This window comes from Neolamprologus multifasciatus, chromosome 11 (assembly GCF_963576455.1).
Source record: "Neolamprologus multifasciatus chromosome 11, fNeoMul1.2, whole genome shotgun sequence".
NCBI classification, from domain to species: Eukaryota; Metazoa; Chordata; class Actinopteri; order Cichliformes; family Cichlidae; genus Neolamprologus; species Neolamprologus multifasciatus.
In genome coordinates, this window is record NC_140449.1 from 3,645,251 (window position 1) to 3,669,065 (window position 23,815).

The 23,815-nt window shown below is 40.0% G+C and overlaps 1 protein-coding gene across 3 annotated transcripts in view; it reads right to left on the reverse strand.

The window, feature by feature from the left end:
- The window catches only part of grik2 (glutamate receptor, ionotropic, kainate 2), a 344,100-nt gene that overhangs the window by 94,795 nt on the left and 225,490 nt on the right, over positions 1-23,815 (reverse strand). For all 3 annotated transcript variants that reach the window (XM_085176689.1, XM_085176687.1, XM_085176688.1), the window contains exons 10-12: positions 23,156-23,269; positions 10,061-10,267; positions 2,492-2,715 (exon numbers count right to left, since the gene is read on the reverse strand). In XM_085176689.1, coding sequence (XP_085032815.1) covers positions 2,492-2,715; positions 10,061-10,267; positions 23,156-23,269 — 545 coding nt within the window. The remainder of the gene's footprint in view (positions 1-2,491; positions 2,716-10,060; positions 10,268-23,155; positions 23,270-23,815) is intronic.

Consider the following 23,815-nt stretch of genomic DNA (forward strand, 5'->3'; position numbering starts at 1 on the left):
CACTTCACCGGGCTCCAAATAGCAACCATGAGGACAATCAACCAGATCAAACTGGTGAACCTTCAAAGAGCACTGGCCTACTTCAGTCTCTGTTTAAACAAATACACATTTACATGTAAACACACGGATATGTGTTTAGATAGAAATGTGTTAGTAATGTCTCTTTAAACATTTCCCATGACTATTTCATGTTGGCTTGAAATAGAATATCTCCCTCTGCTGGTCCTACAGCTTACTGCAACTTAAGCATGCGTGTCCTTTTCATGCATAAGAGAGGCTGACGACCGCATGGTGGACCAGCATGTCTAATGCACGCTTTGCCGTGATACCGGGTTGGAACACAAATTTAATATGACCAATCTTTCTTTAAACTTGAGCTACTGTCAATTTATGTCATGCAAAAATAGAAGAATTTAAGTAAAACATTACAAGGATTTGAAAATGTCTGTGATCCCACTGTATGTATTATTGTGTTAAGCAGTCCTAAATTATCTAAATCACCTGCTGCATAAGTATCATATGTCGCTGTATCTCATACATTATTGCTTACTTACATGTGTCTGAATTACAGCTACTAAATCAGGCAGAGCTGCACAGCATTGTTAGAGATAAACTTGCTTTAAAGCACAAGTCGAACAAATCAATTTTTAAGACATTCATCGAGTAGAGCACTAAAGAGAAGAGACCAGAGGACTGCAGCCTGGGTTCACATCAGGCTTTCACAGAACAGCACATTCCTTTTAACAGTTAGAGTACTTTTTACATTTTAGAGCAGAACATCTTATACAAGCAGCTGATTTTATTTATTTCATTTTACTGTATTTTATTTTAATTTTCAAGTGTTCAGTTATAAAAGATTATTTTACGAAAGAAATTAACAGATTATTCTGATTCATAAATGTGATTTCAGGATTTGTAACAATCCAAAAAGTTCTAAAACTGTTTGATAGTTCAGCAAGTTCAATAACAACACTGGAGGCCACCTTCAAGCCAGCTGCACAAGTCACCATCAAGTGCGTATTTTGGAGATGGAGATGCTCTGTCCCCACTGCTGTGGGCCTGAACCCCCGAAGTGAGATAATTAACAAGAGTGGCTACGGGATGGAACAATCTGAATATCATTTGGAGTGGAGAAATGTAGTCGGATGGTAACTAAGAGAAGGAAAGTAGTCAGAACCGAGGGAATTGCACTACCAGAAGGTAACATTGCAGATATCAAGGACAGCTTCAAGTAACTGGGAATCCTACAGGCAAACGAGTTCCATGAAGAGGCCGCTAGGAAAGCCTGAGGAATCAGCTGAATGGGAAGAACAACATCTGGGCTATCAACCCCGACAGGCTGCCAGCTATCAGATATTCTCCTGGGATAATAAGATGGACCAAAGAGGAGATGGAAGCTCCTTACCATGCACAGAGGGTTTCACCTCAGGACTGTACCCTAAGTGTAAAGAAGAAGGCCGAAACAAAGATCATCCATGAGCACAGAACAAGCACAAGATCAAGAAAGGCTTGGGTCTACCAAGTGTTGCACCAGGCAAGAGCCCAGGCTGTGCAGAGATGCCCCTGATACAATCCATCTGTGGTGATACATGCAGCTGCACCGAGTGACAGCACCATCAGGAAAAAGGAGTACAAGAAACTGCAGAAGTACCAAGGTCTGAGAAAAGAGCATCAGCAGATGTGGAGGGTGAAGACAAAAATGATTGGAGCAGTTGGTTCATTGACTCCCAAGCTGAGTGAGTGGCTCCAGCAGGAACAACACCTAGGATCTCTGTCTGGTTAGAAAAGATTAAACTAGCTCTTGCTCTTTACATATTCAGCAGAGGCAGCAGAGAAACTACAGATGAGCTTGTCATCAGATTCGACTGAAACTATTATGGGTTGTAACTGGAAAATACGAGACAAAACTAGCTAAGAAATTGTCACATTTGAAGCAGGGTGAAGGAATTAAGAGAAAAGCAAAAACTACATGATCTGCGAGACACTGGGGAGAGCGAGGGAAAGGTGGGAGAGGGCAGCAGCCTTCACATCTAGCTCGACACATCACACATATGCACATATATGAACGCACGATCTCTTTGCCACCCTCTCAGACACATGCACACAGGCTGATCAACGCACAGCTTTCCTTTCTGTGTGGTTCTGTGTGTTTGAAACTTGTGTACTGGCATCAGCGTGAGCAGACGACTAGCAGCCACATTAAATGACAGTGTGGAAACGTTTTGTTACAAATGTCTAACAGCGGTGCCCGTGTACCAGCATCGATGTGATCCTTGCTGGTTAAACTGTATTAAACACATTACACAGCAATGATGTCCAAACTTTGACCACTGATTAGTGTGAGCACTCCTTCTAAGTGACAAGCATGCTCTCGATTCTGTAATCACAGAAATGATCTCGTTAGTGGGACAAGACTGAGCAGTCGTAGCTAACTGTGTGTGTGACTGTGTGTGAAGCTACAATCATTTGAATCACTTTAGTAACATGTTACCTGGCTATGACAAACAGCACACAACTGACACCCAAGTAAGCCAGCAGAATATACATCCAGATATCAGGCGAGAGGGGGTTGAGGAAGGAGAAGACCCCGGGGTTGGTGCCGTTGGGCTTGCGGTACAGTATACTTATACCCAGCGTCATGAAGGGCTTGGAGAAGTCGATAACCTTCTCGCGCACATACGTGATGGTGAGCGGAGCCACTGCAAGATCAGCTTTCTGTCAATAGGAAACATAAAAGGAAAGAGGAATAGGCTATAAGTTATGGGTACGGGAGGAACTTAGAGGCAATCAAATTAAGCAAACAGGGTCTTTACACACTACAGAGTCTGTCTTGAGGCACTTAGCTAGAAATTTAAAACCCTCTTTATCTTTCCACCCATCAAGAACACCTCCGTAATTAAATTCACTTTTTGCTTTCTGGAAACTAAATCAAAACATTCAGTTATTTCCTCTGTCTGCTTCCTGCTTGTGTCAGTGTAGACAAAATACAGACGCTGCGGATGTGAGGACACTTGGTTAAGATGCTGCAACATGTTAGCTTATAAAAATATCATTATTGATTTTTTAAATCAATGATATTAATGCTTGTTTCCAAAGTTTACATATATTATATTGTTTGGAAACCATTCTTAGACAGCAAATGTGCTGCAGAGGTAGACAGGAACATCACACCACTACATCTTAGGTGAAAGCTGTGTTGGTGTTGACAGTTCATAAATCTCAGGCTGCACTGTGACTCTAAACATCCACAGCAAGGTCAAGTAGCTCATTCCTCAAAGATATATCCTTTTGTATTATGAAGGTTGCCACTTAAGGATAAATAGACTGAGCTCACTGATAGATTGAAGTCTATGATAACATGCATCTGTGAATCCATTCACACTATTAAAAAACAACAACAAACAAAATCAAACAAAACAGCAAAACAAAACCGGAGGCTCTGTTCTGGAAAATATTTTGGTCCCATGGTTTCTGTGTACCTGATGTTTCACTGCTAACTATTAAACATTAACATCAGTAAATACTGAAATAATCATGTATTAAGTGAAAAATGAACAAAAGATCCTCTAGAGGGGCAATTTAAGACGACAAGGAATGGTTTTACAATTGGAGGATGCTGATATTGTTTCCATCTTTTCTGTGCTTTTGACTCGAATGAGGTAGCCTACAGATGTTGCACAGCTGGTCCAACTCATTCAGAATATCACATCAAGCCATTGCCAGAAAGTTTGCAGCATCTTCCAGCACAGTCTCAAGAGCACGGAGGAGATTCCAGGAGACAAGGAGAGGGCCATCGAGTGTCCATCAGCAGGACCTGTATCTGCTCGTTTGTAGGAGGAGGACCAGGATGAGCCAATCCCTACAAAATGACCTCCAACAGGCCATTGATGTAAATGTCTCTGACTGACAGACTTCAGGGTGACATAGGGGCCCAACATCCTCTGGTAGGCCTTGTCCTTGAATGATAATATGTAGTATAATTAATATAAACTACTGCACATGTGCATTTATAATGATGACCCTTGAAAAAAGACATAAAACCATAAAAAAGAAGTCATGATAGATATAAAAATGAAGAATACTGTGCAAGAATTGCCAAAAACAGTTCTGATTTTATTTCTATTATATTATATTATATTATATTTATTGTATTAAAGCAGTAACATCACTGTTTTACAGGTTGGGGATTTGAACATTTCATGGAAATGCCCGTTGATTTGGGATTATCCTTGATCCCGATCCAACTCTTAAACTGAACATTTCGTAGCTGCATATAAATCTGTGAGATGATCAGGAATATTTTCTTTCTCTAATGTTTAAAACATTATTTGTGAAGAAGTTCAGCTCTGACTGTTTGTCAGCCTGGCTACAGAGCTGAAGAGAAACCTGGGGTTGTTCTTATTTTCCTTAATCAGTGATGAATAGTAAGATGTTCTAGCTTAACGGGGCAACAAACTATTTTTTCTAAATTGGTGAGATGTCATTTTATCTAGCTTACAAGTTATCTACTTTAAAATGTGCATTTAAGAGTTTTATTAGGGAGAACTTCTAACTTGAGGCTTTGTTTTTCAGAGAAGCCACAGAGTCATATGCAGTGAAGATGTAAAATTATTAACGAGATAATAAACCACTGTAACATCTGCCATAATGAAATGTATTCCCTACTGCTGTGTGATCCATTATTATAAATGTAAAACTAGACTTGATCAGACAACAGAGGGTTTTCAGGGAATATTGTTTAATGATCACTTTCTGTGCATTTTGGTGGGTTCTTTCACATTTTGAGAGAAGCCAGAGTTTAATAACAGATGAAGTGACATGTTGATGCTCTCATTTTCAGCATCTACATGGATGTTAAAATAATTATTTTGTATGAGCCGAGCGCTACATCAGATAAATTCTGAAAAATCTGAATCTCTTAGGGCCAGGTAACAACAAATAAAAACACACTGAGGTTAATTATGGAGTTCCACAGGGTTCAGTGCTAGGACCAATTCTGTTTACATTATACATGCTTCCCTTAGGCAGCATCATTAGAAGACATAGCATACATTTTCACTGCTATGCAGATGACACCCAGCTCTATCTGTCCATGAAGCCAGATAACACACACCAATTAGTTAAACTGCAGGAATGTCTTAAAGACATAAAGACCTGGATGGCCGCTAACTTTCTGCTTCTTAATTCAGATAAAACTGAGGTCATTGTACTCGGCGCTGAAAAGCTTAGAAATATGGTATCTAACCAGATTCTTACTCTGGATGGCATTACCTTGGCCTCCAGTAACACTGTGAGGAACCTTGGAGTCATTTTTGACCAGGATATGTCCTTCAACGCACATATTAAACAAATATGTAAGACTGCGTTCTTCCATTTGTGCAACATCTCTAAAATTAGAAATATCCTGTCTCAGAGTGACGCTGAAAAACTAGTTCATGCATTTATTACTTCCAGGCTGGACGACTGTAATTTATTATTATCAGGAAGTCCTAAAAACTCCCTGAAAAGCCTTCAGTTGTTTTCCTATTAGTATTTCCTAATAAGATAAGTTTTCTCCAGAAATACAAGTTTTCTACTTATTTCTAAATATAAAACTTTAGAACACCAAATCAGTAGTTTGTCTCAATTCCTTTGACTGGACTTTTCCACTTTGTTCAGCTCAATTTAGCACGTCATCCTCAAGTAAGCTTCTCTCAGCGTACACTTCCTGGTCTTTTGAGACCCTGTCTACTGCAGTCACTTTCTGTCTAACTCAAGCTTGCACAAGACTCACAACTTGCAGAGAAATGGGCCCTTTGACCATGAAATATCTGTCACCACAATCTCGCACTGCACTGATCAAGAAGAGAAGCAGCACAGGGGAGAGAGGAGAGCTGTGAATAAGTTAAAGGAGCCTTGACCTCTTATGGGTGCTGCTTCTAATGAGGTCAGATATCGACTGTTGGGCGAGCAGCCTCTTCCATTTTTCTGCCCATGCAGTTTATCCTAACTGGGATTTTGTTAGGTGTAATGCTCTACACTGTGAGCAGATTGTGGGTGGTTGTGTGTATGTTTTTAATAAGCTCTATAGGGGAAACAACTCACAGATGAATCTATGCTCTTCTTGCATCACTGTCCTGTCAAATTGGGCTTGTTGTTCTCTTTCTGTTTTCATTCTTCACTTTCCTTCTTGGTGAGTCTGTAATACGCCTCACTTCAGTGAAATTTAGGTTATTTCCAACATTTGGCTGGGAAACAAATTCCACAGTTTAAAGAAGTCACAAAAGCAAAGACAACACCCAATGCAGTGATTGGCTACGGCACTTGTCCTGCATTTGATAAATTAGTTTTTATCTTATCAACAAACCACTTATTTTAGCTAATCAATGAATTATTGTCAAAAACGTCCACTGACTATTTAACTGACTACAATCCAATCTAGCCCACGTCAGTTCAATTTAAATTTATAGTACCAGCTCAAAACAACTGTTTCTTCAAGGTACTTTACATTGTAAAGTAAAATATTGCGTCATGGAAAAATAATAATCTGACAATACCCAAGCACTTGGCAACAGTGGGAAGGGAAAACTCCCATTTAACAGAAAGAGACTGAGGCAGCTGTTTGCCATTAAGGTTGAGGCGTGAGGGAAGACAAACACAGAGAGAAAGAACCAAACAAACTCTAATCACATGCAACAGAGTCAACAAGAAATGCCCAGTGAATTATGGGAAGTCCCTCAGCAGCCAGAGCCAATAGCAGCATAATTAAGGGAGAGTTTAGCCCTCATTATAAGTTTTTATCAAAAAGGAAAGTTTTAAGACTAATATTAAAAGTATGGAGGGCGTCTGTCTCTCAGATTCAATTCAATTCATTTCAGTGTTATTTATACAACAACAGTCGCCTAAAGGCACTTTATATTGTAAGGTAGACCCTACAATAATACATCCAGAGAAAAACCCAACAATCATATGATCCCCTATGAGCAAGGAGCATCGTTGTTGATAAACACGTAAGTCCATTAAGTTCAGGATAATCATGTTATTAACAATATTATAACTTCTTTCAAAGGCAAAAGAATGAGACCACAGATACAAGGGGTGAAAATAAGCTTTCTCTCAAGGGTGGATGGGCTCTCTCTTAGCATGGGGTGAGGAGTTTGGGAGGGGTCAGAGTAGAGCCACTATGCCTTCACATCATATGGGGACACTGAGTCCAAATGGTTCTGCACCTCCATTGCTAAGGCTGCTCAGGAAGGCCAGCTCTGTGCTGGGATGCACCCTGGACCCAGTGCAGGTGGTGGGAGACAGAAGGACTCTGGCCAAAATAACATCTCTGGTGGACAGAGTCTCCCAGCCCATGCATGTAGATGTTGCTGAACTGCAGAGCTCCTACAGTAACAGACTGCTGCATCCTCGATGCATGAAGGAGCGTTTCTGCAGGTCCTTCCTCCCTGCAGCTGTCAGACTGTACAATCAGAACTGCTCCCAACAAACACAGATGTTCACATCTGTAACTTGCACTATTTTATTTTATCAACCGATTCACACTACAACCTGAGTTTGCCTCTTATCTGTAGTTAATTTTATTTAATTTAATAACTGTACAGTACTCTGTTTATAGTAACCATTGTCCTTGATGTAAATATGTATGTTTCTGTTCTGTGTCCTGTGTACTGTTTGTTTGTATATGTGTCTTTCTGGCTGCTGTTACAACCAAATTTCCCCTTGTGGGACAATTAAAGGATTATTCTATTCTATTCTATTCTATTCTATTCTATTCTATTCTATTCTATTATGCAGCCACAAAGATGGTTGATGCCTGTCATGGTGTCAGTCCATGAACCAGACAGTGGGCACTGGAGAATAAAGGAGCCTTCAAGCTGAAGAAGTCCTACTACAGCATGGTCATCATGTGGGAGGCAATGCTCGTGGTTTGTGTGGTAGCAGAAGTAAAATCTCGGGTGTGCGAGGAGCTCGGTGAGGCCATCAAACAATGCCTTTGGTCTGCCTTAAAGTGATTCTAGCCAACGGTCAGGCAAACGCTCTACTTTTACTGTGTATAGTAGTGGTGGGGTGCTGCTGACTTCAGCTGAGGATATACAGGTCCTTCTCAACAAATTAGCATATTGTGATAAAGTGCATTATTTTCTGTAATGTACTGATAAACATTAGACTTTCACATATTTTAGATTCATTACACACAACTGAAGTAGTTCAAGCCTTTCATTGTTTTAATATTGATGGTTTTGGCATACAGCTCATGAAAACCCAAAATTCCTATCTCAAAAAATTAGCATATTTCATCCGACCAATAAAAGAAAAGTGTTTTTAATACAAAAAAAGTCAACCTTCAAATAATTATGTGCAGTTAGTTATGTGCATCCTGGAGGCCCAGGATGCTTCGATAGCGGCCTTAAGCTCATCCAGAGTGTTGATGTGCGTCTCTCAACTTTCTCTTCACAATATCCCAGATTCTCTACGGGGTTCAGGTCAGGAGAGCTGGCAGGCCAATTGGGCACAGTAAAACCATGGTCAGTAAACCATTTACCAGTGGTTTTGGCACTGTGAGCAGGTGCCAGGTCATGCTGAAAAATGAAATCTTCATCTCCATAAAGCTTTTCAGCAGATGGAAGCATGAAGTGCTCCAAAATCTCCTGATAGCTGCATTGACCCTGCCCTTGATAAACACAGTGGACCAACAGCAGCAGCTGACATGGCACCCAGACCATCACTGACTGTGGGTACTTGACACTGGACTTCAGGCACTTCCCTCTCCCCAGTCTTCCTCCAGACTCTGGCACCTTGATTTCCGAATGTCAATGATGGCCTTCTGGACAGCAGTCAGGTCGGCAGTCTTACCCATGATTGTGGTTTTGAGTAATGAACCAGGCTGGGAGTTTTTAAAAGCCTCAGGAATCTTTTGCAGGTGTTTAGAGTTAATTTGTTGATTCAGATGATTAGGTTAATAGCTCGTTTAGAGAACCTTTTCATGATATGCTAATTGTTTGAGATAGGAATTTTGGGTTTTCATGAGCTGTATGCCAAAATCATCAATATCAAAACAATGAAAGGCTTGAACTACTTCAGTTGTGTGTAATGAATCTAAAATATATGAAAGTCTAATGTTTATCAGTACATTACAGAAAATAATGCACTTTATCACAATATGCTAATTTTTTGAGAAGGACCTGTAGATGAGCAGTGGAAGGAGATATTGAGGACCTCATTCATCCCACTGAAACATCTTCTGTACAGGAAGCAGAGTCTGAGGACAAGGGCTGACCATTACGGTTGGAGTGGCTGTAGCTCAGGTGGTAGAGCAGGTCATCTACTAATCAGAAGGTTGGTGGTTTGATCCCTGGGTTGGTGGGTGGGCCTCTGCAATATTGTGTAGAGCTCTGGGATGGTGCCTCTGTATTACTGGAAACTGATAACTGGAAATGTGCTCCAATTACAGACAGAACACAGGGTAACTGGATCATCTGTTAGTCAACTAAAGGACGAACAAGGCCATAGTATGTTAGGGTCAGTATGTTTGAGGGTGTGTGGGAGTTCGCCCAACCAGTCTGCATGTGGTTTGTAGATGTGGAAAAAGCTTTCAACAGTGTCACTAAGGTTTGTGTGTTTACTTCAGTTATTTCATATTAGCCTCATTATGACCCCAGTTGGTTTCATTATATAAATACAAATAATGTTTAGTTAAAATGACTAAAAACTAAGTGATATCACAAACAAGGCCCTTAAATAAGCTCCAAGATTGTTTATACTTGTCTTTAGATAAGTATATGTTTTGTTTTACAAAACATGCAAATTAACTTTAACTTTGCAAAATCTTTTTTTCTTTAGATGGCATATTTACAGAACTAATAATGCCACGAGAACAAATCAGAGTTGCTATTATTATTATTTTGCTATTGTTTATACATTAATTACGAGCTGGTAATCCATTTATGCTAAATATGTCAATAGAATGAGGGTTAAGTAACTGAAAGTTCTCCATAAATAAAATGCATCACTAAATTTGATTGACTGATTGACTGAACCACTTTTATAATGATTGAATAAAAATGCGGAAACTCACATGATCCATTAGCTCCTTGACCATGCCGTTCCACTGGCCCGTGTTCTCATCCTGGACACCATATTTTCCATCTTCCACCAGGCGGACCTCGAAAGTAAAGCCTAGGATGTTGGCCAGCTCTCTGAGTAGATCAATGCAGTAGCCCTCAAAGCGGTCGTTTCCATAGAGTGGTTTGTCAGACTTCTTGAACATCACGTATGGTTCTTCCTGTTGGGCAAAATAGGGAGGAGGGATGAGTCTTAGCAGCACTTCCCATCTTTTACCTACAGATAACGTGTATAGGTCATCTGATATGTGAGCCATGCAAACCCTAACATAAACTCCCCAGGTTGGTAAAGCATATATAAAGCTGCTGTGTGTGTGTGTGTGTGTGTGTTTTCCAGTCGTCCCAGTTCTGTGATGTGGGTTGGGGTTGGTACAAAGTGAGGCATGACCATAATAAGAGATAATCCCCTCATATCAGTTACTCTGTGCCTCTCTCGGGCACGTCAGGCTGGTGTTGGGCACAAGCTCAGCTTTCAGGGTTCCACATGCTTTAACAATAAGATAAGAGATGCTGATAGACAGACACAAAAAGGAGACAGCAAGAGCTGGCACATACCCTCTGTTCACATGAACAGCTGGAGAAAGCTGTCTTTTTTCAAACCACTTCCTTTCTGCCTCCCGCCTACTGAGCATCTCCTTCACCGTGTCCTTCTCGTCTCCCTCCACAGCTCACTCCCGGTTTCCTCCTCCACCTGCTTCCTCCTCTTTACACCTCTGCTTTATGCACCATCTGTCTTTTTTAGCCTTAGATGCTCATTCGTGCAGCATATCCCTCATTTCTTGTTTCTCGCAGACAAATAAATTGCAAAATATATCACCAAGCAGGTGTTATTTATCAGATAACTGTGGCATGACTGAAAAAACATCATTTAAAATTGTTTGACATGTTTTGTCACGTTCCTTAGATTTGGTCCTGGGGTTTTCAGTTTTGCTGTTTTAGACTGGTAGTTCGAATTCTTAGTAATATATTTGACTCTTGGTTTATTTTTTATTATTCATTGTTGTTCATTGTTTTTGTTGATTGTTTTTGTTCCTGTTTGATTCAAATAGACTGTGTGGAAATCACTGAGAATTAAACTTCTGTTTTTAATTTTTAGTTATTATTGTCATACATTTCAGTTTTGCAATCTTGTGTTTTGTTAAACGTGTAATATTTGTACTTTTTACTTCTCTCCGTCTTTCGCTGTCTGTTCTTCCATTTTTCTTATTTCTGGATTAGTGTCTTGGTTCCCGTGTGCTAAATGGTAAAACGGTAAATGGCCTGCATTTGTATAGTGCTTTACTCAGTCCCTAAGGACCCCAAAGCACTTTCCACTACATTCAGTCATTCACCCATTCACACAATTGCAGCCAGGAGGCGGCCTGGGATCGAACCACCAACCTTCTGATTAGTGGCTGACTTGCTCTGCCACCAGCATCGAGGTGCTTTATTTTGTAAGAGAAGGCTGTAAAATAACAGAGAGAAATGCCAACATTCATAAAATCTACTTTGTACAAGCACTTGGCGACAGTGGGAAGGAAAAAGGCCAGTTTAACAGCGAGAAACCTCCAGCAGAACCAGGCTCAGTGAGGGGTAGCCATTGGGGCCAGTCTGAAACATTTCGGGGTGATAGGAGCGAGTCTAAATTACTTTGTAGGTTATTTTCTTTCATGCTTTGCACTGTTTTAAATGTATCTTTTGTAAATAGCCTTATTGTCTAGCTATGTTTGTAATTACATTTTGTGTTGAATTGTTGAATAAAAGTTTATATATATATCCCTCTCTTGCCCCTCGTCTATCCTTCAAGCTCGGGTCCTCTACCAGAGGTCTGGGAGCTTGAGGGTCCTGCACAGTATCTTAGCTGTTCCCAGGACTGCGCTCTTCTGGACAGAGATCTCCGATGTGTTTCCTGGGATCTGCTGGAGCCACTCGCCTAGCTTGGGAGTCACTGCCCTGAGTGCTTCGATTACCACTAGGACCACTGTTACCCTTACCCTCCACATCTTCTCCAGCTCTTCTCTGAGTCCCTTGGTACTTCTCCAGCTTCTCATGTTCCTTGTTCCTGATGTTGCTGTCATTTGGTATCGCTATGTCTATCACTATAGCTATCTTCTTCTGCTTTTCTACCACTACTATGTCCAGTTGGTTAGCCAACTGCTGAACATCAGCGCCGGGCCTATCAAAGGCCCATTGTCTCTATCTTACCTCTAGTCTGTCCTCACATCTCATTTCAGTTTCTCTCCACCAAGCTGGTCTTCGGTGGCCCTCGAGCATCGTCACAGGCTCATTCTGCTGCTCTACCCTTTGCTCTCCAGACCCAGTTTCTAATGTAATGTGGTGCTTATGCATGTTATGCCTTTCCCTGTGCCATGCATTACCGCTAACGTTCATGTGGTCCATTACGTTTAGGTCAGATCTCAATGCCACGGTAAGATTGATTTTTTTTTCTTTGTGGGTCATGTCCTAACCCTTATCATTGCTGGGATTCAGTTGTGTTGTCCTACTGTGCTGGACCATCAGCATCTAACCCATTAAATACCACAAACTGAATTCTGTACATCAAGAAATCAATCGAAACCATAACTTTAAACGGAAAGCTTCATTCTTTTTGCATTCACATATGGGTGCGGTTGACATTCACCATCATAAATTTGAATTTGAGAACAGTCTGCATCTCTCCCATAGCTGTGCTCTAGCCCAAGAATAAAAACAGGAATGTGTGTCTTTTTTAACTGCACTGCAACTGTCTGTTATGTCACTGGACACATTACTGTGCACGTAATACATCTAGTAGAGCATACCATGGACTGCAAGACTGCAAGAATACTGATGTAATGTTGATGAAAGAGCAGAAAGCACTGTCTAGATAGTGATCAATATCAGTGAGACAGGAATGTCAGGACATGCAGTAGTATTTGTTCATACAAGAATAAAGTTTAAGGTGAAAATAAAAAAAGGAATAATTTGTAATATATTTGTATTATATTTAAAATAGACACATACACTCAGGTCCATAAATATTGGGACATCGACACAATTCTAACATTTTTGGCTCCATACACAACCACATTGGATTCCAAATGAAACGAACAAGATGTGCTTTAACTGCAGACTGTCAGCTTTTATTTGAGGGTATTTACATCCAAATCAGGTGAAGGGTGTAGGAATTACAACAGTTTGCAAATGTGCCTCCCACTTATTAAGGGACCAAAAGTAATGGGACAGAATAAGAACCATAAATCAGACATTAATTTTTTAATACTTGGATGCAAATCCTTTGCAGTCAATCACAGCCTGAAGTCTGGAACACATAGGCATCACCAGACGCCGGGTTTCATCCCTGGTGATGCTCTGCCAGGCCTCTACTGCAACAGGCTTCAGTTCCTGCTTGTTCTTGGGGCATTTACCCTTCAGTTTTGTCTTCAGCAAGTGAAATGCATGCTCAATTGGATTCAGGTCAGGTGATTGACTTGGCCATTGCAAAACAGTCCACTTCTTTCCCTTCAAAACCTCTTTGGTTGCTTTTGCAGTATGCTTTGGGTCGTTGTCCATCTGCACTGTGAAGCGTCGTCCAATGAGTTTTGAAGCATTTGTCTGAATATGAGCAGATAATATTGCCCCTAACACTTCAGAATTCATCGTGCTGCTTTTGTCAGCAGTCACATCATCAATAAATACAAGAGAACCAGTTCCACTGGCAGCCATACATGCCCACGCCATGACACTTCCACCACAATGGTTCATTGATGAGGTGGTATGCTTAGGATCATGAGCAGTTCCTTTCCTTCTCCATACTCTTCTCTTCCCGTCACTCTGCTACAAGTTAATCTTGGTCTTGTCTGTCCATAGGATGTTGTTCCAGAACTGTGACGGCTCTTTTAAATGTCGTTTGGCAAACTCTGGCCTTCCTGTTTTTGGGGCTCACCAAAGGTTTACATCTTGTGGTGAACCCTCTGTATTCACACTGGTGGAGTCTTCTCTTGATTGTTGACTTTGACACACATACACCACCTCCTGGAGAGTGTTCTTGATCTGGCCAACTGTTGTGAAGGGTGTTTTCTTCACCAGGGAAAGGATTCTTCGGTCATCCACCATAGTTGTTTTCCGTGGTCTTCCAGGTCTTTTGGTGTTGCTGAGCTCACCGGTGCGTTCCTTCTTTTTGAACGTGTTCCAAACAGTTGTTTTGGCCACGCCTGATGTTTTTGCTGTCTCTCTGATGGGTTTGTTTTCTTTTTTCAGCCTAATGATGGCTTGCTTTGAACTCTGGACCTTTTATTTGTTCATTGTAATTGGGGTAATGAGGGAATAACACTCAACAGGCCATGGAACAGCTGAGAAGCCAATTGTCCCATTACTTTTGGTCCCTTAAGAAGTGGGAGGCACATATACAAACTGTCGTAATTCCTACACCGTTCCCCTGATTTGGATGTAAATACCCTCAAATAAAAGCTGACAGTCTGCAGTTAAAGCACATCTTGTTCGTTTCATTTGGAATCCATTGTGGTTGTGTATAGAGCCAAAAATGTTAGAATTGTGTCGATGTCCCAATATTTATGGACCTGAGTGTATTTGGCACCTAATTAGCACATGTGTAAAATGTAGTAAGGTGGTCACTTGCTTTTGAAGACACGAACACAGTGTGTGTTGTTTAGGCAATGTTTACATACATTGTTTCTTCTATTTTTTTTTATTAACTCATTGCAACATCCAGTAATCCAAGGAGTTAAAGGGTTAGACCCTTACGAGCACACAGAGGGACAAAATACGTTAGCGTGCTGCCCAACTTTCACCACGCTCATATTTATAATTATACAGTTCTTGGAGTGAGTGCATACACTCATGAAGTTTAGTAACTTCAGGTCACTGCAACAAGCCCAGGTACAGTTTACTGACGGATGGGTACAGGACCTTGAAATGCATCGTGTAGAACGAAAGACCATCGTACGTATCATAAGTTTACCAGTTTCACAAATCGTCTTCATAAATACACATTCGTTAACCGTTTATTAATAGGACCTTTGAGCTCAACGGTAATTAATTAGTAGTGGAAATAATTTCTGGTTCATTACAGAAATGTAGCAGTGACAATAATACTGTATGCTGTAATCGTACTGGGCAATTAGTGATACAAAAAAACTGTTTTACCCTGTGAATAAAAGTATATGTTTTTGTCAATGTACCATGGTAATAACAGAAGCGAAACGCAATATTGTGTCAGGACAATTCACTATTTATGCACAATAAACAAAGGAGCATAGCGCCACAATTTCTGTTCAGCGCCAGACTTGCTTGTAACCTATATCACCAATTATGTTATGAAAAATGACGTATTAACTACAACAGAAGACTGACCTTTGTGGAAATGTTTGGAGCAGACTAACCTGTGAGCTGGATGTTCTGGGACGTTATATTTGGTCTTTGAATGGCTGCAATCCAGGCCATCCGTCGCCTCTTTGTTACTTCGGAAACATGACTCGAACAATTTCTCTTCAACGACGTAATCCGATAAAAACAATCTCTTTACCCGTCGGCTTCCCGTGGCTGTCATGCGACCGGCTGTTGCAGTTAATAATACAACAGCTTCTTGCCATTTTTTGTGTTTCTTTTTATCGCTGTGTGACTGTTTTCAATTGAAAGCCTGCGTGTGCTAGTACCTCTTCCCACGAGTTCCCAGAATCCTTTGCGGTTTTACCCCTGAATGACATCACATTTTCAATCTCTACACTAATGTGCCACAAACAGGACTTTAATATCACCAACCATTCCCATTTTATTACGGTGTATCCATATAAATGTCCCATCCTGTAGATGCAACCTAACTGTTAGTCTGTCAATGTTGGCTGGCCTGAGTCAAAGTTCAGGCCACTATTTCTCAGTCCAATGCTAAAAATACCAAACAACATTGTTGCTGACATCTCCCCGGCCATTTGTTTCAACCAGGGGACGGGGTCTGGCTCTCCACAAGACACCTGAAACTTCATAGTGAATCCAGGTTTATTGGCCTGTACAAGATCACAGCCACAATCAACCTAGTCACTAATCGATTAAGTGACCAGACCCTGTTTTCCACACGTCGCACCTTAAGCAACGCATTACCTAACCACTTTCACTGCCGTGTTGGAGTAATCAGCACCCTGCAGCACCAGGCAGCAAATATTACCTCTAAGCCAGAAGGAAAAAAAATATTAAGAAAGCTCTTAAAACATGTGGTCGCTTTCAACACCAGCTGTCTGCCATCTACAGTTTTGAGACCCCTTCTCAGCTGCTTTAAAGCCCATTCACACCTTTCGTCAGGTGATCTCAATAGGTTACATGATAGGGCGATGGACAGTCCCACAATGGTTTCACTCGACACCTCTGTTGATAATCACCCATGCCCTTTTTCACACCTTGGCTCTTCCATTTGCTTTTAGAACTGAAGACGCTTTTTGGATGGGAGGTGAATTGATTGAGAGAATTCCAGTCGCTTTTCTTTCCAAGCTCTTTAGATTACCATGACCTGGATGAATGAGAACCTGCACAGATATTTGCATGAAATACTAAAATGTCTCAGTTTAAACCAGGGTTTTAATAGTTTTGCAATTTTCATTAGTTTTTATTTTTATTTAGTTTTGACTTCAGATTTTCAATTTTATATCAGTTTTAATTAGTTTTTACCAATTGTTTGCTAGTTTAGTTTAGTTTTTATTTTTTTGAAAATCCTTAGTTTCAGTTTAGTTTTGATTCGTTTCAGTTATAGTTTTAGTTGTGTTTGCAATAATTAAGTGTAACAAAATCCCAGTTTCATCATATCAGTCATTCTGCTCATCCTTGGGTATGTTGCTATTCCAGCTACCATACTGCACCCTGGACAGGTCGCCTGTCTGTCGCAGGGCTAACACGCAGAGACAGACAACTCACATTCCCACCTATGGGTTCTTTAAATAAATAAATAAAGGCAGATGAACAACCACTGATACCAGGCAACTATAAAACGTATATCTTGGCCCCAATGAGACTATTAACTCTCGCAGCACCGGGTGTTCGTAATTTTGGTTCAAGTGAATTGATAAACTTTTTGAAGGTAATTGACTCACACAGTTGTGTAGATATCCCCGTCCTGTTGTCTCGGGATGCATCACGCTGCCTTGCCTGGGGTTAGCTTCTGTTTTCTGGGGATGAGGGTTGAGTGTGCTCCCTTACCTTCTCAAGCTAAGCTAGGTTAGCCTTCTTGTGTGAGCTTTTCAAGTGCACTTTAAGGTTTGTGGGATTTTTTTCCCTTTAGAAATGTCCCTCATAATTTGTGTGTTTCCACTACAAGACACTTGCTTTATCCAAAACACAGTCATATTCAAAGTAATCCCAAATTGGACTCTGGCTCCCGACTTTTCCTGACATGATTCTGCGCGTGGACGGAGCAGCAACACAGACGACTCGACTAACGTGCTGCCACCTGCTGGCATAATGAGACACAGCAAGAAAAAAATCTGGAAACTAAACTTCATTTTCACCCTTGACTATGTATGACACGCACACATCAATGAAAACTAAACACATTTTTGCTATAAATTCAGTTAATTTTAGTTAGTTTTGTGAACACTCATTACAGTTTTAGTTAGTTTTCCTTTTTTTGTTTTTATTTTTATTTCCGTTAACGAAAATGTTTTTTCACTTCTAGTTTTCGTTATTTCGTTAGTTTTCGTTAACGATGATAACCTTGGTTTAAACATTTGATGTTTTCTATCTTGTGAATAAATCTGGGTTTTCCAAGATTTGAAAAACAGTGCATTCTCTTTTTATTCTTATAATTAAGTCCTAACATTTTCGGAATTGTTATTTTTATATGGTAAAGCTGTAACGGTCCTGGTGGCATGCTCATGATTACCAACATGAAACAAGGGAAAAAGAAGCAAAAAAAATTAAAATAAACCACTTAATGTGGAGGAGGGGTTTGTGTGATCTGTAGTTTGTATAGGAAATTTCCCCCCAGTATGGTTTTCCAAGGCCAATTGGTCCTGGGTGAGTGATGATGACAACAGCAACGAATCATGTTACCTCAACTGTATCAAGGTCACCAGGACCCCCACTCATTTTTCACATGTTCTGAGGAAAACATTTCCACAAAAATACATCATGTTTGTTGTGCGTCTGTGTTACACAAGTATTACAGAAAATTCAGAATTTCAATTTGTTTTCTCACAACACGTTCAATGTGTAACAGACTTAAAGTTAGGGATGTGGCTGCTGTAATAGATAAATATTTGGTAGCACAGAGCGTAGTACCCAGTCGCTGTCTACAAGGCCTCATCTATAATCCACTGGAGAATTTTAATGGAATTGTCTTGTGCAGTTTTATTAATGTATCAGTCCTAAATAGTAGAGATATGTGTGCATTGCACTCATACAATTTGTTTTTACAGCTTGATAACAAAGCTTGGTCACACTGATAATTTACAAACTCGAGAACTTGAAAATGTGGAATCCAAACCCAGTGGGGGAAATGATGGTTTCATCTTTTATAGTCTATGTACGTTACTCATGCTTACTCATCTCCCTTTGACTGCCACACCAAGGAAGAAGCAATGGAAAAAGCCTTATGTGCTCACCCATTTGGCTGAGCAGATTGATAGCTTTAATGTTTAAACATGGTGATAACCACAACCTGAAGAAATGAACTATAAATGAATTCTTGTAATCATTAAACTAGTCAGTATAACAAAATGTATGTAATATTTGAATTAACTTCCATAATTTGCTATAAAAAAAACCCTAAACGTTCCTGCACGTTGTGTATAATGTGTCTCTACACTGCACAGTTATAGGGGAACACAAAAAGTAAATGGTAAATTAACTGTTTGTCATATAGAGCTTTTTCACTGTACCCGAGCACACAAAGCACTTTATACAATATGCCTCACTTAGCCATTCATACAAGCACTTCCTGTAAGCTCAAGTGCCTCCTATCTGACATTCACACTCCAATGGATGCATCGGAGACCATATTGGGGTTAGTATTTTGCCCAAGGATAGTTGGCATGAAGACTGGAGCAAGCAGGGGAGGAACCACCGCGGAACAACCAACCCTCCACTCACCTCCAGAGTTATTTAAATTCAGTAAGATGATACTGAACCTGCAAAACAGCTCGTTAATCAAGATTTCGGTAACTCAACCAGAGAGAAAACCCAAAAGATGCCTTACCTTTTCATGGTAGCAGAAACTGTATTTGATAAATTAAGTTTAGACTTCCTAATCTATCATTTACTTTGAGCATTTACAGTATGATAATGATGAAGTAAGATATGATTTGCAGTTTAATCAACTGGTGACTTGACGGTGGCCTTTTTGATTTGTAGCTGTAACTGTCTGTTCAATCCTCCAAAAAATATTTTGCAACACTCTGCTCTACTGTTCCCCTGCAGTGAATCATAAAACAACTGGTTGTTTCTGTGACAATGAAAGCAAGTCTGGTCCGTGCTCTCTCCAAGACATTACACGGTATATTATCCACAGCTCTAGCTATTAGCCTAAAGGTACTCCATTTCCACAACAGCATAACTGGAATGATTTCCGGAGTAGATAAACTGTTGATAGGCCAAGATCTCAAGAGTAATTACATCATGTTTTATAGTACATAATCCAGGAGAAAATGATGAGAAGCTAGATGAAAGTGTGCATCAATCAAATGTAACAAACCCAATTATTGTCAGCCCTCCCTCCTTTTCTCTGCTGCTCACAGCCATCACACATCTCCCCATGACTCAATCCTGATATGGCAATTACAGCGGTGGAGAGTCTTTGCTAATAACTACAATCCAATCACTTCACAGCATGCGCGGAAAGAAAGAAGACCTGTGATAAATAATGACAACCCGCAATTTACTTGATATTGTTATTTTTACACTTGCTTCTTCGATATCAGGCTCATAAATGGCTTTGATGTGAATTTCTTCTTAAAATTTCCCTTCAGTGCCATCACACGCCAGACTCTGTGCTGTCTGTGTGTTCATAACCACAGCCACAGGCATGGACTTAGAAGACTTTTACAACGTGTGCATTTATTCCCCACAGTAAAAACATAAAAGAAGCTTTGAAACAAAAGGTTTCAAGATTAATCAGTAAAGCAAAACATCGTCTGATAAGACAGGCAACGAGTCATTTTTACCTCCAAAATATGTGAATTATAAGAGATAAAACTGATGAACCTTTGCTGTTAAATGTAAATATATGAAACACAGATGTGGTGCTGTGACATTATTCAGAATTTCCTCGAATCCCGGGGTTAATAACCACATAGGAAGAAATAGCAACAAGGAGAAAGGGGTAAATATTTTTTCTTAATCTCAAAGAGGCTTAAAACGCATGAAGCCATTTGTTTTTGCTAATAAACATTAAGTCATCTGTTCTTATTGTTTTCAGCCAGCCAATAATATTTCTGATGTACATAATTTCTAAAACAAGCCGTGAACATGAGCAGAAACACTGCTGAAACACAAATAAGCTTTTGACAAGTGTAGAGGTGCATCATGAGCACAGAGCAGGTTGACCCCCTGCCCTCCAAGAAGAGACAGATGTGATCATTGACAGTCAGCTCACGACTTATATCTCGAGACAAGCTAATAAAAAAGAAGAAACAAAAGAAAAAAGGAGTGTTTTTGTTGGGGTTTTTTTTTTGTGGGGGGGGGGTAGCTTTTATGTGTGCTAACATGGAGGCGTTAATATTAAATAAGGTGCGATTAATTAATGAAAAGATTTGGGAGCAATTATTTCAAAGTGAAAGAGAAGAGCTTAAGGGCCTCTGTGTTTGTTGCACCTGAATGATTTTCATTACATAGCAACATCTTCGTGACGCCTGTGCCCACGAGCACAGGAGCCATGTAATTAAATGTAACTGAAAAATTACATGAAATGTTTAGTTTCCAGATCCTCGTGTATCAATACGTCTCTTGTTTTCATTGGTATTAAAATTACTTAAGCACCATAATAAAACACTAATGTGAGTCCTATAAATACTAAACATAAAACACTGAAAGTAGATTTTTGTTCACAATCATTCAGTCTTGAAAGATGTGATGGTGCCTGCAACATCATTCAGCATGTGTGGTTTGGCAGTCAATCAGTGATGGTCTGAGCAGGCAGATCCACTGAGGAATGCTCAGATCTCTCAACCCAGCATCATGGCAAAGGATGCAATTAACATGCCAGCCCACTGTGCCCATTTCAAGCTTTATGTCTCCATAGCGTGACAGGGACACCCATGTGGAAGCTGCATTAATGCATGCAGAAGCTGCAGCTGGAGGAGATAATGTATTCAAAGCCAAGAGGTCGTTAGTGATCAAAAGACATATGAAGTACATGCGAGGGTCATTAATCACCAGAAACTATTAACCTTGGCAGCTAATATGTATTTACATTTTAATGCTTTCCTGTGATTATTTTCATGGTGACTTGAAATAAAATATCTCCCTCTGCTGTTATTGAAGCTCACTGTAACCCTAACCCCAACTTCTGCATGCTGGTACATTTCACACTTGGCTGTGATACTAAGTTAAGATAATAAGATACTTATGGGCTCAAATTGTGGTCATAAATATTTTGTAAATCAGAATGCGTATATTTGTGCATCTGTAGATAAGAATTTGTGTGTGCGTAAAAATATTTTAAAAGTTTTTTTTTTTTTGTTAAGGTCTGGTTACAAACACAAAGCAAAACAATCCGTGTGAAACTCAAGTTTCAACTCACAAGTACGAATTTTGAGCCAATTTTTCTTCCTTTCAGCTGATTGGTCAATGTCATGTCAATCACAAATTTATCTATCCAATGAGAGAACAGATGGGTCAATGTCATGTCCTCTGAGTTTCACACGGATTTTCTTGCTTTGTATGTGTAACCAGACCTGTAACTTGTGTAAATATTTTTACACACACAAATCTTTTTCTTATCTACAGATGCACAAAAACAAGTACAAAATATTTATGACCACATTTTGAGTGGTGAGAGTATCAGCAGTTCCTGGAGGATGAAGGCATTGGAGGCTTTTTTGAGCCTTTCAGTGTCTGCACTGACGTTCATATTAGACACAACAACGTATTGTGTCATATTGACGTTGTGTCTTGACAGCACACTATATACTAATTGATAAGATGAGCTAATGTACTCAAAAGTTTTAGGCTACGTCCACACGTACACGGGTATTTTTGAAAACTGAGATTTTCCGTTTTCATTTTTAAAAATCCCGTCCACACGTAAACGCCAAAAACAAAGGAAAACGCTGCCGGGAACATGCCAAAGCAACAGGTGTCGATATATTACTAACTGTGTAGAAATGGCCAATCAGAAGGCTAGAATCGTGGGTGGGAAAGAGTAAACAAAGATGGCGCATAGAAGTAGAGGGTCAGAGGGCCCGGTGGCGCCAGTGTCCGGCAGCCTCGCCTCTGTCAGTGCGTCAGCTGTGGCTACAATGTAGCTGCCATCACCAGTGTGTGAATGTGTGTGTGAATGGGTGGATGACTGGATGTAGTGTACCACAGAAGCAGAACTGAGTCCTATGTGTGGAGGGACAGTAACTGTGTGTGTATATGTAAGCATTTAAACATAGCAGAGAGTAAAATTAACAGTAACAGTGTTTTGTCTAAGTCCACCATTGTAGAAATTCATTTCACTGAAACAATGACGTGACGCACAGTGTGACGTCAAAAAAGGCGCACACCTTTGACGCTGCGTTTTCTCCGTTTTCCTCGTCCACACGTAAACGCAAAAACTGAGCTTTCGAAAATCTCCAACCTGGCAGGAGTTTTTAAAAACTTGCAGTTTTCAGTGACTGAAAACTGCAAGTTTACCTGTGGACAAAAGATGCAAACGCATAGAAAAATCTGCATTTCCAAAAATACCGATGTACGTGTGGACGCCTTAGTGAGATTTAGCGATGTGTTTCAAAGCACACTTGTTATTGTGTAGTAAGCTATGAGGAAGACTCTGCAATACTGTTCTGAAAGAGCCAGAAAAATAGACCAGAGAACTCTGAATGACATGTTTCTCCACAGGAGGTGTTACACAGTCCTAAGCTTAAGATCTCAAAGAAAAGTAACCATACCAGTATAGTAGACACCACCAGGGATCGATTGGACAAGGAGTCAGAGACATTAGTTGTCTTCCCTTTCTGGTTGTCTGTCATGTTTAGGCCACTCGGAGGGTCCCAGGTACCAATCTGTAAACAAATATTTAATTAATTCTTCTTCTGTTAGAAGGCAGATAGAGTACATGCAAAATCCATTGGTACACGTTCACACATTGTTCATATTCTCAATGTAAATAAACGCTTTATAATAAATTTATAATATTTATAATCTTTGATCGGAAAGTTGGGTCTCCTTCTTGCCACAAACACTGACACAAACATTAGCTCTTGCTAATGTTTTGTTAAAACTTATTTATTATTAGGGCTGGGTATCGTCACTGACTTCTAGAATCAATTCGATCCACGATTCGATTCGATTTGAATCTGGGAAATTTTGACAGTCAGAAATATTATAATTCAGATCAGTACATTTACATATTTTTGTATCTATAAAAAGGAAGCTGACACGTTCCAGACTTTATCAAAGGTGTGAGCATCACAGCAGATGCCTTTGTGTCAAAGTAACTGAAGATAAACAGAAACACATGAAGCTGATTTTCCTGTTCTGGATTTTATAAAAATATTCTGCAGCACATCAAAAACGAAAGAAACCCATTAATCAACACATGAACATCA